This window comes from Rhea pennata, chromosome 17 (genome assembly GCF_028389875.1).
Source record: "Rhea pennata isolate bPtePen1 chromosome 17, bPtePen1.pri, whole genome shotgun sequence".
In the NCBI taxonomy this organism is placed as follows: domain Eukaryota; kingdom Metazoa; phylum Chordata; class Aves; order Rheiformes; family Rheidae; genus Rhea; species Rhea pennata.
In genome coordinates this window covers 9,320,858-9,336,050 of record NC_084679.1, presented here as the reverse complement: position 1 = coordinate 9,336,050, position 15,193 = coordinate 9,320,858, and the positions used below count along the sequence as shown (strand labels likewise).

The window sequence follows — 15,193 nt, the reverse complement described above, 5'->3', positions numbered from 1 at the left end:
GATTAGGTCCACCTACAGATTAGGATTAGTCTGTGTATCATGAATCAGACTTTCACTGTTGCGAATTTAATTGAGAGTCCAGTACTTTACACACGTAATTACTGTGCCATTGATGACTAGTATATCCCTAAGGATGCTGGAGATAGTCTCTGTAGCTGCCCTCATTTTACAGTAAGGAAATCCAGGCACAAATTAATTGATTTGCGGTCACCAAGGTGGCAGAATTCAGGTCTTCCAAGTCAAGTCCATTGAGTCACACCATCTCTTTATGCACTCTGATGCTGTATGCATCTGACACAGGACAAGTTCAAGATTTTTCTTCTGAAGAATACTTGTGTAAGCCCTCAGCATTTGCAGGTACTCAGGCACTCCAGGAGAGGTTTTCCTGCAATGCCAGGTTCTTAGGGCAGCACCACACCAGCTGCCATGCGGTGCCTGAAGCTTGGCTGTGACCCTGCATGCTCTGCAGGTGAAAACCTGTGCAAGCCTCCAAACACTGTGCAGTGCTATAAAGACACGATGAGACCTCAGACTGTCTTTTCATCTCCCATCAAGAGGAGCATATAGGAAAGCAATCTCTTGTTTGTGCAGGGTTATACCTCTGCCAAAGCTGAAATACTAAGTCATGGTGTAGAAGTAGTTTTCTGTGAACCTCCTGACTTTGGAAAGCTATGGGCATTACTCGCTATGGCCACAAAACAATACTGTATTCAGAATAACACTGACTATCAGTAAAAGACAGAAGTTGAACTCTTTCTCCCCCTCACTCTCCAATTCATCTGAACACTGAAGAACTACAGAGATGCCAGTGAAGGGAAAAGATTGGTGATAAATGCACTTCTGTAATGTGTTTTATAACTCCTTGTATTCAGGTCTAGTGCAGGCAATATGCAAATGTAGGTCTGGAGGACCAGGGCGCACACACAGCCCTTTCTGGAGATGCAACCATCTGACACTACATCCAAAGTGACTTTTGCCAGATTCCATCCCTTCAGCTGTTTAATCCAAAAGTTGCCTATATCTAGTATTGAATACTAAATAACACCAAGCACCGACACATCTATTATTTCAATCAACTGAGTACAAAAGAAAGATCAGTATTATGCTCATGTCTTAGGTCCCTTTAAGGACCTCCAGTTTCCCCGCTACCTGTTATTTCCAAAAGCACAAACATTAGCATTACCTTTAGCTGTTTCAGACCGCTTTGGCAAATCAAGTGTATCAAAATTCCTGTCCAAATCTCCATTCTTTTTTCCTGTACAAAAAAAAAAAAAAAAAGACAAATAGATAGTGAAAACTGTCAGCATACTGACAGATAAGTTACTGTCTTGTGCATCTGTAAGATGAGAGAAGATACAGATTCAGAATATCAATCAGAGACCATCAGCAGTATTTGTACATCTCTGGCTTGCAATCCAGCTGCATAGCTGTGGTTTTAGCATGAGCAACTTGGCAACAAAAAGCTGTGCTACTTCTGGGTTAATCTACAAACATGCTGAGTTCTAGCATTTCAGTGGGTCTTAAGAGTGCTTAAGGTCTTTGCAAATTATGCGGTTTTCCCTCATTGCCAAGTGGCAGCTCCTCCCTCAGAAGCCCAATACTTCCTTGTTATTTCAATAGATGTAACGTCAAACCTAAAATGACTTTCATCCATTTTTGTGTAAATCCAAATACGTCTCGACTAGCAGATTATTTGTGAAAGTTTTAACTTGCAGCTTATCCAAAGCACAAGCTGAGTGGCACTGCGAAAGGCAACAGGCTTTTCTTGTAGCCTCTATTCTCATTGCCGCTGTCAGGCAGGAAGGCCTAGATTTAATAATTCTACAGGCAACAGCCAGCAACTTAATCTTTAACTGCCCTTCAACCAGTAAAAGTGCAATTTTGGCTAGTTATAAGAAACTAAGGAAAACAATTCCACATTTTTACTAAAAGACATCATTTTAAACCATTACACCAGCTTTAACTTATACATTTCTTCAAAGAAGATAGAAACAAAACCTGGGCTTTAACCCACACTCATGACAGACTTGGAATTCAGGGTTCGAAACAGCTAGGGCAGCCGGGGTCCTTTTCAGCCCCTCATACCCCAAGGAGACTGTCTTGGGGCGAGTGCTGTGTTTGCGTGAACCGAGGCACCTTGCCATCAGAGAAGCTCTGACAGTAGGGAGAGATTTTGAAGGAAATGCAGGAATCTGCATGGCTTCTGAGAACAGCAGTATGCAACCGAGCTTTTCCAAACTATTTCGCGTGTGTGTGCAGGGTGGAAAATACATTATTTATTGCCTCACCCTTAAGGGTAGGAGAGGCAGGTGCAGCAAGGGACAACGGGAGGAACTGTGCAATTTAAGCAGCCAGAGGTGGCTTCTGAGCAGGGAATCTGCTAGGTTGTTAATGGAGCTCTACAGGCACAGCTGGGATGCTTAAAAACAAACAGGAAAACAGCACTTGAAAACAGAATGTGGAGATTAGTGTGGCTCTTGATTAGGAATAGGTCATGAAATGGCAAAGGCCTATAACAAATCTGAAAAGCAAAAGGCATCACGTGTTCACGAGCAATTTCTTTAAAAAGGAGTAAGTCATCCCCCGGGTTTGTCAGGAGCCAACCCCTGCCCCGTTACAGCTGGGAGCCTGCACAGCTTCTGCGCAGTGAATTCAACAGGCTTTCCTCCTGTGACAAAAGGATAAGCACGTGCAGTAATATATGGAGAACTGTACTTGAAATAGAGCTTTTAAATACTGATATGAACTTTCACAAATACAGTAAGAGAAAGGCAGCTCAAGATGTTACTCCATGCCTTTCCTTTTTTGGAAATCCCACACACTATTTTGAATCACCAACATAGAATACAACAGCCTACTTCAACTACTGTGCAAAACAAAACGTGCACCTAGAAGCTCTATTTATCTGAAGTCCTTTGCTTGATTATGTAAGTATGGGAAAGCTCATCTTTCTAAGCTTACAGAAGGTCATGCTACTGCTGCGTACCACACCACTCCTTTGCAAGGTGTCTATTCTAAAGTGAGGTGAGGGAATTGGATCCACTTTGCAGCTCTCCATCTAGTTTTTGCTCCACAAAAGAGCAAGTAACATGCTGCCTGGGGAACTAAATACCAGAAATACAAAGTGTTACTGGCTGCAAATCTTTGCTGCCCCTTAGAGCATAGATGAAAAAGCAGGACAGAGGGAGGAAAAAATGGAGCCTGGAAGGAAAGCAGTCATGTTTAGGAAAGATACAGTCTTAAGTCACCCTAAGAAACTCACCTCCATCTTGTCTGCAAGTATGACAAACTGTTTTCTACATGTCACTAAGTTTGCCTCTGCTATTAGCCAGTTTAAACTTCAAAACAACTGCCCTGAGAGCTAGACCTTGCTCAGAACTACTCAAAAGTTGCATCTATAAAGATTTGTGTTTGCTATAGCTATTATGCAGAATGGATATGGTATGGCAGGAGTCAGACTCCGTCCTTCTAGCGCACTGGTCTTCAAGCACCATACACGTGCATCACAGTTAAAGGAAGAGACCGTGCAAGTGAGGCCAGGAGAACATCACAGGCAGCTGCATCTTGAAGTCAGACATGCAGGAGCAACTGCCTAGGTGTTAACTCATCTTCCATCACAACAGCACACTTCTCCTGGGCTCTGTGACCTTCGGTAGCTGTTTCTCAGTTTCTGGACCAGACTGAAATAGTAGTCACCTTCTAAGAAGCTGTCACTGCTTTGTCCTGTAGCCCTCCCAGCCACTAATCCTCCTCTTGGGCAAAACCACAGCTAGTTAAACCAGCAGTTGTCAGCTGTTTGAGAGAGCAAGAAATTCAGTGCATACAGCTCTGACCGAGATTTCAACTCAAAAAACCCCACTTGTTTAACCAAATTAAGCAAGGGCCCAGGCTCAGAAATCCCCAAAGCATCTACATTTTCCAGGGCTCTCCAACAGAAAAAAGGTGATTAGGAACAAGAGAACCAAACTGTAAGATGACTCCAAAAGAAATCCATCTGGAAGGCAAATATTCAGATCTGTGGCTCAGCTGGTATTTTTCCCATTTGATTGCTACAACACCAATAGTACTGGGCAGAATTTTCTAGAGAGGTGACTGCGATTAGTGATTTAAAGGACCTATCAACTGCAAACTTCTCAGATATCATCTAGCCTGACTGATACCATGAGGAAAGCAGCTTTGCAGCCAGCTACTTTAGTTCTGAACACCCCTCATCCAGGCAAGCCTGCCAATAACGCTCATGCCCCAGGATGCTGACTTGATCACTGGCAGTGGAAAATAAGCTTAAAGCCTGTTTTTCATATGCCTCGATTTTTACCCTTCTGTGCATCTCTGTGCTCCCCATGTTTTCCAGCCCTAGGTACACTGGGGAAACAAAGATGCCTCTGGATCAGAAGCAGAGCCCCAAACCTTGCCAGGAGACGGACAGCTCTGAACACGCCTGCTGACAGCTCTGTTTTATGAGAACTGGCTGCAGGAATTGGCACAGCACTCTGGTTCGGGAGAAGAGCCTGACATGAGACTTGGCTTGGGCAGGAAGTGATTTACAGTCTCTGAAAGAATAGGACTAAAATCCACTCCCTCCCCTTGCGTTATGTAAGCAATGATCAAAACGTCATTGCATTTTCACTGTGAAAATTTTGGTAAAGACGCAGGGATGCAATTCAGTATTAATCACTGATAACATTCTTGATCTCCTATTGAAGGATTAAATCTCAAACGCTTTCTTTCTGGGTGAGAAAATTTAAAGGGTAAGAGACTCTTTATAAAAATAAAGACATTAACCAATATCGTGATTATTAAAATATCCACTGATCCGGGCTGCAGTGGAGTGAGGAAGCAAGAGCTGAGTTCTGTCTCACCAGCATGTCCATCCTCCATGATTCACAGTCTGCAATCAATGTCTCGTGTAACTCTACAAAGCCCTACCAGCCAGGTAGAACAACTGCATGTTTTTCAACATTTCTTTCTTGGTTTAACCCTCCATCATCCATTGACCTGAAGCAACTGTAACCACCTGAAAATGACTCTGCCTCTACCACAAATCAGTGCCTGGAGCACAGTGAAAATCTCCAGGCCACTTGACGGCCTAACCAGCCCTTGCAGCTGATGGGTGAGGCAGGTAGGTGTCACATATTCCAACAGCAACTCCACCTATTGTGCTGAGGTTAGAAATTAAAGGGCATATACCTCTGAGCAACGTACTGGAGTTAGCTCCATCGAGCTAGCCTGAGTGCCAGTAAAGGATGCAGCAGCCAGGAATGCATGCACAAGCAGACAAAATGCCCAAGATCCTTGAGACTTGACATCCAAGCTGCTGAGTCTTTATGGCTGCTGCTGTCCAGGCAGGCTAGCAAGGCCACGTTTCAAAACAACAGCGTTCATGCACTTACCTGCTCCCTCTCCCACAGGGATTATCAGGCCAGATGCAAGTCAACTCTCTCACTGGCACTTACGCCAGGAATGAATGAACCCTGTCTTTTCTGTTCTAAGTATGAGAGGACCATTGACCAAATTCAAAATGCTCCCACAACCAGACAGAGGGTTTCCATGCCTGCTGAAATGAACAGGACGATGAACTAGGGTGCAGTGAAGGTGAAGGAACAAGACCTTGACCTCAGCTCTTAGCCTTGCATGTAAAAGCTGAATAAAGCAGGTTATGGTGATGATGAAAAAGTATTGCAAAGACTCACCTTGATTGAACCACTCCTCTAATTACCAGAAAAGCAGCAAAGAAAAAACAAAAATTTACAGGAAGGAAGAAAATACAAAGGAACAGTCAAAGAGGCAGAATTTCACAGAATAGGTTCAAAACCTGAAAATGACAAGAATACAAGAGAGCTTTCATTGATTAAAAAAAACAAATTGAGAAATTCCACTCTCCCTTTTGTTCCTGCTGAAGCAAATGTTCTTTCCCTGCTGTTCTTCCCCCTCCCTTTTCATTACAATAGGTGCTCAAGGAAGTGAGAGGACGAGGTTGACCAGCCCTTTACAGAGGTGTTTGAAATGCTATCATCAATGACCATGACATAAAACACACACGAGAAGCTTGCAAGACTAAGTGAATGAGAGAGAACTGGAATGATCCATTTTCAAGCTCTAGACTGACAAAATTAAGTTAGTTTCAGAATAGGTATTCACATATAAATTTACAAATGAGAAAAAGGAAGTTTCTAATTATGACTTTAAAAGCATATTTATTAATGGACTTTCTTTTTTTTTTTTTTTTTTTAAGCACAACAGTTGCCTGTCCCTCTCTGTCATTCTGAACTACACGCTGCCAGCTGTGAGCCCAGCACTCTTACCAGTTCCTTTCCCTCTAGGGAACAGCACACTTCAAAGAGCACCACACAGAGTAGATAAAACTTTAAAATGTGCTTAGCAAATGGAAATTTCCTGCTGAACACAGAACCAAAACTAAGCGATGACTGAGTGCCTGCACTGCTCACTGAAACCTGTAGGTTCACCCTCAGTGGCACATGATTTGGGGATTCGTTTGTCCAAAAAACCACAACTGGGTATTTTGCTGATAAACAGGAACTATCAGAGCATACAAGGCGTATACAGGTGGACCCAACAGGAAGCAGGAGACACTTGACAAGGGACCGGCCACCTGACAGAGCTTGGTCTTTGCAGTTATCAAGAGGACGAAGCCAATTCTCAATCATCGCAGTCGTCTTCTCCCACAGGGCTTAGTGCATATGCACTTTCTATGTCTAAAAATGTTTTCACTGACTACACTGCTCTCGAGCAGAACAACACGGATCACAGGTGGCAGGAGACAGGCTCAAGTGAGCACATGGTCAGGGTTTCCACGGGATTTTGTGCTACAAGTTCGTTCATTCACCATGAGAAAGACCGGTCAGGCAGGTGAAGTTTGCCATCTCCAGTTTCCCCCCTCCAGTTAAAGATTCTCATTATTATTATTTTTAACACAGTGTAAGAGTAGCTAATGAGAGACTGGTACTACGAAAGTAAGCTCATACTGCAATGACTTTTCTAAAGCATATGAAAACATAGAACATTTTATTAACATGTACCAAAGATCAGACCAAATAAAGACCAACGTGTAGCACATAGTCCAGCAGGTTCAAACAATTCCGTATCTGTTCTTCAGCATCAAAACCCACCTTAGACCTTGGCTGTAAATAGTAAACGAGGATGTGGTACACATGAACGCATATGAAAGGAAAATAAGCCTAGAAAGAAAACTGAGTTCATTATCCCAGAATTCAGGCTGGAAGAGTAATTTCTTTAAAATAAACATTTGAGTGTCTCTGTTTTTTAAAAAAAAAGATGGAAAGGGTTTACTGAGACTATTAATCCTCTCCTGAGATGAAACGCATTTGCAACACTCACGCCCCAAAGGAGAGAACAGTTCTAAAAAGTGACTGACAATTAAAAGCTTAAAAAAGTTTGCAATTTAAATTACTGAAAAAGTGACAGAATTGAGAGGTTGTATGTTTTGACTGGGGAGAAATGTGAGAGATTAAGGACACAGAACAAGTACTAACAGGACAACCATGCATGAAGATGCCTGCATGCTGGCCTGGCTTCCAGAGGCAGTGACACATGCTATTCAGCCAAACAGATGGACAAAACATGGATTTGGCAGATGCAAGCACAGCCACGCAGAGGAGGGGCACAGCACATCCATCTTTGTCCCAACAGCGGAGTGTCTTACATCAGCATGCACCACTCCTACTTAATACCAAACAAAAATTACCTCTTCAGCAATTTTGGCAAAGATCCCCAAATACTTATTAGTATTGCAACAAGGGAGACCAACACGTGTCACAACACCATAAACACATACCTCCACAAACTGCATCATTCTAAACCAGTGTGATGAGAGTGCTTGAAAGAGCAGGACTATACAGCAAAGATACTCCAAAAATCCACGTCCAGTTCTGAGCGCTCCGCAACACATACCTTTAGCTTTTTTCCCACCAAAACAGCCAGCATCGTCTTTCTTCTTTTTCTGGGAGCCTCCTGTGCTCATAGTCTGGCTGGCATCTAGTTCTTGGTATTTATCAGCTCCAGGGACCTCTTTGTGGACATGATAGGAAAGGTTCCGCATGATGCACACACAGTTCTCCACAGACTGTTAAGAGAAAACTTACATTAAAAAGAAGTACCATACCCTCTTATTTGCAAACTGTTCTATTACACAATATAGGATTGAGGCAAAGGAAAAAAAACACACCCACCCACCAACCCTAGGAAAAGAATGGAGCTTTCAAGGTTAAAATCCCCTTATTTAATGTTTGTTCTTGTTATACAGTTACTTTTTTCCTTCCAAAAAGGAAGTGCTTCATAAACAGTACCTATTCAAAATGCAAACTCTGATGAAAAATACCACCTAAACTTGCATAAGGAATACAAATTCACCAGATAATCAACCACAGACTAGAAGGTGATTTATTTTATTTTAATGCAAGCCTCTTTCTCACCCTTCCAACCTTGACAATCCCCAAGGGACCCATTTTACTAAATTTTCTCTGGGACAAACTTAGGCCCCATAAGGACTTCAACATGAGCACATATTATCCTGTGGTAATACCTAATCCATAGCACATCAGGTTCCAGCAAGAGCAATGCTCTGTAGGTTGCAATTGAAGCTATCAGGAGTTAACAAAATCCACCTCCAAAACTAAATCCACCTCCAAAACTATCCGATTAAGCGACAGGGCATTAGAGTTCTTACATGGTCCCTCAGAGGGCAAAACTCAAAGAATAAAATAAAGTTAAGATGCTTTAAACCCTCATGTTTTTATAAAGCAGTAACATGCTCTGGTTTTTAGTAGCTTAAATTTATGATATTCCTTTTAAGTATAAATATGCTTGAAGCACAAGACAAGATGATGATAAAATCAAAATCTGTACCCACAGAAAACACAGGACAAGTGTTGCATGTCTGAAGACACTTCTTAGTGTCTTAATATTACAGTCTTTTGAGAGTGTGTTGAATAAAATCCCTAAGAAGGAAACCACCTCCTGTATTATGCAAAGCCCAACACAATAGGATCCAATTTTGATCTGGAGACTACACTTCAAATGCCAAGTAATTAATGAAGAACAATAGCAGTAATGTCACTGGCACTACTCTCCCCCACACACATCACAACCTCTGATAGCCTGAAAGTTCTTCATCAAATATATAAGCTAACATAGCAGCATCATGCTGATGCCCTGTCAGCAGTACCATGGACATTACAACAGAGATGAGGGGGAGATCGTTCTTTGAGACAAACTTCTTGTTCTGATGCCAGCAAACAAAACCCAGCTCCCAGTGCAACATTTTACCTTAAATTAATGGAAAAAAAATTCCAAATTTTAATACACAAGGTTACCTTATTGTCTGTATCCTTCTTGCCGACTGCAGACTGTAGAGCATGAAGGAGGGCATCCACCAAGCCATCACACTCTCTTAGTCTTCTGCGTGCTTCTGCTCCATCTGAACTTACATTCCTGACAGAAGAGAAGAGAAAATTTAGCGCTCTAACCTTCTCTCCTCAAGGGTTGAAGGCGTGTTGATTTATACTCCCACTTGTTAAGAACTCATTACATTGGATTGGTAATTTGTAGCAAAGAAGGGCAATTTGGTGATGAGAGTGAAATTTGCTGGAAGAACCTTGACAAACTATTAGGGGTCTGTAAAATACAGCCAATGCACATCTGCAAGTCCCAGGATCTGAATGAAAAGAAGAATACAGTCACAGAGATACCTACACACTAATTTTTCTGAGTTGACAGCAAGTTGAGTCATCATACCTTAAACTGGACAGGAATTCTCAGAACACAGTCCAAAAATTTAATTTTGCTGAGGACAGAATGTTTCATGGAAAAAATACTTGCATTTTTAAAAGCAATATTATACTCGATATCAAAATCATCAGCAGATACATCCAACAGTTCAACTTACTTCCCTGAGAAAAAGGAAGCCAAGGGTGAAGGTTCCAGTTCTGTTTTGGGAGCTGGATCCCAGAGAAGCTCCAGTGCCAGGGAACTGTTGTGCCCACCATGCTGCTGTTTACACTGGGAATGAGGGAAGGAAGCAGGGAGTGGGAAGGTGGAAACTGGAGGAGAAGTTATCTCCACCTACAGTCAGCTGACTACATGAAAGCAGGGACTTGAGCCTGGACCTTCCATACCCCAGAGACTGTTGCTTCCTTCCAATGAAAGAAACTAGATTAAATACTTTTGGTTTGAATGGTCTTGACTTTTCCCAGCATGAAATAAGAAAATATTAGAAATCTCAGAAATAGCATTAGGATGCAAAAGCTACTTTCTGTTCACAGCATCTGACGTGCCACAGCTAGTCACACAAACTTACTACAGTTTTAATATATGTGTGTTCTGTGTGTGTATATATAAGTTTTGTTATATAAATTTCTACAAATATATACACACACACACACACTATACTATATTCCATATAGCAGCGTTAACTTCACAGTCTCTTTGGAGTTTGGCTCATCCTCCATTAGTGAAGCAAATTTCAGGCCCATGATTTAAAATTTTTTCTTTTGTGCATTAAAGCAGACATAATTCCTAAAGGTTTTCTGAGGACTGACATCGATTTTAAACACAAGCACAAAACAAGTCCTGCTCTAATAACTAATCTTTAACATACCAGGTTTTGATGTTAGGTGGTTTGCAAAGTTGCTTTTCTGAAGCCAAAGACTGCTCAGCAGCAGCATATTCCCAGTCACAGAAATTGAAAAATGAATGAGTAAAGTTCCATCCATACAGCTTGACTTTTCTATTTTCATGACAAGAAAAATTAAAAATAGGTGTTCAAAGAGGTACTGTTTATGTAATCAATTTGTATATAAAAATCTCTCTTCACTTTTTCCTGCCCTCATCTGCTACAAAAAAGGTCTGGAAGGAAGTCAGTGTACAGCTGTTGTCCGCTTGATCGCTCATGGTTCCTCAAAACCTGTTCTCTACCCAAGCTTTTCAACTGGCAGCTACTGTTGTCTCATTTGAATACCAAATGAGACATTTAATCCCCACCTTTCACACTATGCACAGCTGATCCAGCTCAAAGCCCAGGTCAGCCACATTGAGAAAGTAAAACAAGGCAGCCGGCACACGCATCCGTAGCCTTGAATTTTTCGGAGCATTGCACAAGGCACAACCACGCCAGGGAGAGGCTGCGAGACGGCGTGGTGCATGGCCGGCGTGAGGTTTTGCAGAGAGTTCCCAGCAGCGCGAATCGCCACGGCGAGCTCCGCGCTTCGCACCTTGCGACAAAATGCTGCCAGCGGTTCAGCTTTCAGGATCTCAACTCTACAAAGCCCTGGAGTAACAGGCTAGTCCTCAAAAGCACGGACACGGAGTCGGTGCCCTCTTCCACGAGGGTCGCACAGCTAATTTGTCATCTTCCAATAACCGCGAGGACTGCCAATCTCATCCGGAGTAATTAACAAATCAATCACAGTCCCCCATCTCCAAGCTGATATGTTAACTGGATGACTAAAAAAAAAAAAAAAAAAACCCTTTTCTCAGAGACCTCTCAAAATCTGAAGACAATTAACCACAAGCTGATTGTTGTAACAGCACATTAGCATTCAATTAAGACCACAAGCGAAAAGCAGAGACAAACAAAGCCTTTCGCCAAATCCTAACACACAGCTTCACTGCTGGCAACAGCTGATACTGGGCAGGTAAAGTGGATATTAGAATATGATTCCACAGGATACATGGAAGAGAGAATTCCACATGCTGTTTCTCACCTCCAATTGTACTAATCCTTTAGATCAGAAATCTAAACATGAATTTTAATGTAGTCTTTATGAAGCTGAAATTCAAATGCTCCATGATACCTTTCAGCAGTTATATTAATAAACTATAGAAGCACCACATTCAAGTACACATATTAAACTGAAACATTACCTACTAGGCTTGAGGGTTACAAAAATGCACTAAAAATGGCCTGTGTATCTTATTTTTTTATTCCCTTAAATGTTAGAAATAGAGAACTAAAACGCATAAGAAACACTCAGACTCAAAAATAATAAGGAAAAATAAAATTATGCCCAAAAATACCTTGACATCCTTGCCCCCCAGCCCATTCACAACAGATTTTTCTATGGTTCATTTGTGCTACTACACTTGTAATAACATTTGTTCTGCAGCTTTAGTTATCAGCAGCAATACAAGATTTTGTATTTTGCTTTCTTATTTCTTGATCTGTATTAGGATTAACATTAAGGTAGACATATTGAGAAGATTAAGTTGAAAAAGATATTGCAAAGGGCATCAGTAAGGAAAGCATGGCTTGCCTGTATCAGATTTTTGCTGGAACTCCAACTACAAGAAAAACTTACAGAAAATTAATGCCTCCAGAAGAAATTCCTTCTTATATCAGACATAAGTAAGCATGAAAATTCTGCAGAACCAAATTAATAGCAAATTAACGCTATAAATAAGTTAATCAGGCATAAAACTACAGTTTTAATAGCATAACTAACGCATCAGAAAATGTATTCTTATGGGCATCTCACACAGAAACATCTGCTTTATAAATATACAGCTCTTAGGATTTTGCTAGCCCTTCATGGGTGACTAGATTCCTGCACCCCATGGGGTTTACTTAATAATAAAATCCACTTCCTTGTCCATAACTATAACCCAGACCTACTGGAGAGCTTCGCTCACATTTTTCACAAGCCCAGAAGTCTTAGCAACACAGATCTTGGAGACTGAATCTAGGGAGATCAGGCCCTCCTTCATAGCACGTGCTCTTTATGATGCTCCGACACAGCATAAGACAGCTAAGAGTTCCCAGTTCCCAGGGAAATACTTGCATTTTTTATGTGCACATATGCACCAAACACCCCTAAGCATCAAGCAAAGGTGGGCCTGCTGAAAAGGAAGACTGCATACTTTTAAGTAAGCTGGCATCTGGCAATCCCCGGGGAAAGCTCCTGGGGTCAGTGTCTCTGATCCAAAGCAACCTTGAGAAAGCTAATTAAGCTGAGGTTGTAAGTCCCCAGCTGAGTTCAGCAAAAAAGCAACAGATCCTGCAACCAGGGAAAATGCCAGGTTGTTTCCATCTTGGGATGTTAAGACTTTACAATCTACCTCTTTGAGGAGCATCGCTCGGTCATCATCAGTCAAATAAATATCTGAGGTCTTCAAGAACGACTGTACCGTGGAGACAAAAGTGATTACACAGACAAGAGAGTTGGCAATAGCAGTCCTGCAGTGTTCTGCGAGTTGGTCATTAGAAAGGACATCATCCTCATTTCCTGCAAACAAAGGACTTAAAAAAAACCAGCCTGTATCCTTACACCATAAAGAGACCAGAAATTGCAACAGGAATAGCCTGATATCACACTCCATTGACTGCCATAGGAAAAATCTCCTACCATTTCACATTTGCATTGGAATTGCTTTTGAAGCATCTAACAGATTTATGACATATGACAGAATAAAAGACATGGCTAAATCATGCTCCAAAGGAAAGTTCTGAAGCAAACTTTCTAAACATGCTTCTTCCAAGACAGTGATAAAAATTAATGAACAGGTCACATATTCCAGCAGATGTAAAGGAGGATTTATAGTCATCTTACTCAGGGTGCCATTTCAAGAAAGGAACACAAGGTCTCAACCAGGGTGTTACCAACTGCATAGCAAGAAATGTCCTGAAACTCTTGTAACAGATGCACATGCAACATATGACAACCAGACATGGACAGGGTAGAGAGTTTTGCTTTTTACTGAATTATTCTACAGTGTAGACGAGCATTGCTTTATAGCAGAAAAAAATTAGTTCTCCAGTGTACACAGTGTTTGATACAGGCTGCAGAATAGAATAGAAAGCCAAAACCCTAGCTAGGGTGCCTGCTCACTCTGCTATCTAGGAGCTAGGCTGCCACACAACTGGAATTGCCCAAAGATTTTGGAATTAACACACTATCTCAGTGATTTGCTTGCCAGGGCAGTTAAATGTCAAGAACGTTGGCAGATGAAATCAAAGACAGTTTTTGGTTGAACAACTTGAAACAGAGTTGGGAACTCTGCAGGACTTTCAAAGCACTGAGAATACGCAAAATCCTGTTATAACTGAAAAGCAAAGTTGAATGTCTGTCCAAACAGATGGGAATGGGGAGGAGGAAACACCTGAACTATTTATACAAGAAACAATGATGAACTACATGGAAAGAATCCGATTGACACTGGCCTACCTGGCTGCATCCTTCCTGTTTGCATCTATAGATAGAAAGATAGGACTGTTTAAGCAGTATCCTTCATATTACAAAGGAGGCAATGAGAAAAAGTTCCTTAGCTAAAAGCAAGCTCAAAATAGTTTGCCAAGTAGCCTCTTCTGGCTTTCAAAGTTAATCAATCCCCCCACAATCCTGGGGGGATCATTCGTCTCCGAGGTTCTGTGCAGTCTACTTCCCTTGCTTTGCCTTTTCACCTCCAGAAAGGCTGCTGCTGCTGCTCTCCCCAGCACCCACTTTTCAATATTTCTCCAAGAGTCCATCAGACAAAAACTGTATTTTAAAACCATGAATCATATCTCCTCATATCACACTGCAAAGGGTAATAGAAAGCTTCCCTGTGTGCTCGCCATAAACATACATGAAAATGCTCAAATGAACAGGTCTAAGAGCATGACATGGAATTACCCTCCACCTTACTAAAAATGCATATGATAGAAATTAATTGCATCACTGATTCCATATAAAACAGTAAAGCACAGATCTCGCCCCAAGATTAGGAAACCCCAGCCTTCAGCTGACAAGAGACCTGAATTCTTTCTCAAATTCTTGTAGTCCAGCCTGCAGGCAGGACTGATGGAAGAGGATTTGCAGAGATGTTTAAATATCTGCTTTCCCTGGGAAAACAAAACAGAGAAGTACTAAGTAAATGTTAAATAAAAGTAAATACCTACCAGCATAGAAACACATTAGACTAGGAATCCAGTTTGTCAGCATTAAAGACTTCAGGAAGCGGAGGGCATTGTGCAAGAAATCTGTTCATCCTTTAGATAAGGTTATCATTATTATCAAATAGTCTTCTTAATGATATGCAAATCAATGTAATATTTAGATCTGCAGAACAAGGTTGGTATTCATCACTTCTGGGTGTGCAGTCACTACTACCAGTGTCATGTACCAAACTTATCCTCAAGAGAAAAGATTTATAAGTAATTAAATGCATGGCAGTTCATTTGCAT

The 15,193-nt window shown here is 41.5% G+C and overlaps 1 protein-coding gene across 10 annotated transcripts in view; it reads right to left on the bottom strand.

Moving 5' to 3' along the window:
- ARVCF (ARVCF delta catenin family member) overlaps positions 1–15,193 on the bottom strand; it is a 292,145-nt gene that overhangs the window by 45,561 nt on the left and 231,391 nt on the right. For all 10 annotated transcript variants that reach the window (XM_062590417.1, XM_062590416.1, XM_062590418.1 and 7 more), the window contains 3 exons: positions 9,351–9,468; positions 7,930–8,101; positions 1,184–1,255 (listed from right to left, as the gene is read on the bottom strand). In XM_062590417.1, coding sequence (XP_062446401.1) covers positions 1,184–1,255; positions 7,930–8,101; positions 9,351–9,468 — 362 coding nt within the window. The remainder of the gene's footprint in view (positions 1–1,183; positions 1,256–7,929; positions 8,102–9,350; positions 9,469–15,193) is intronic.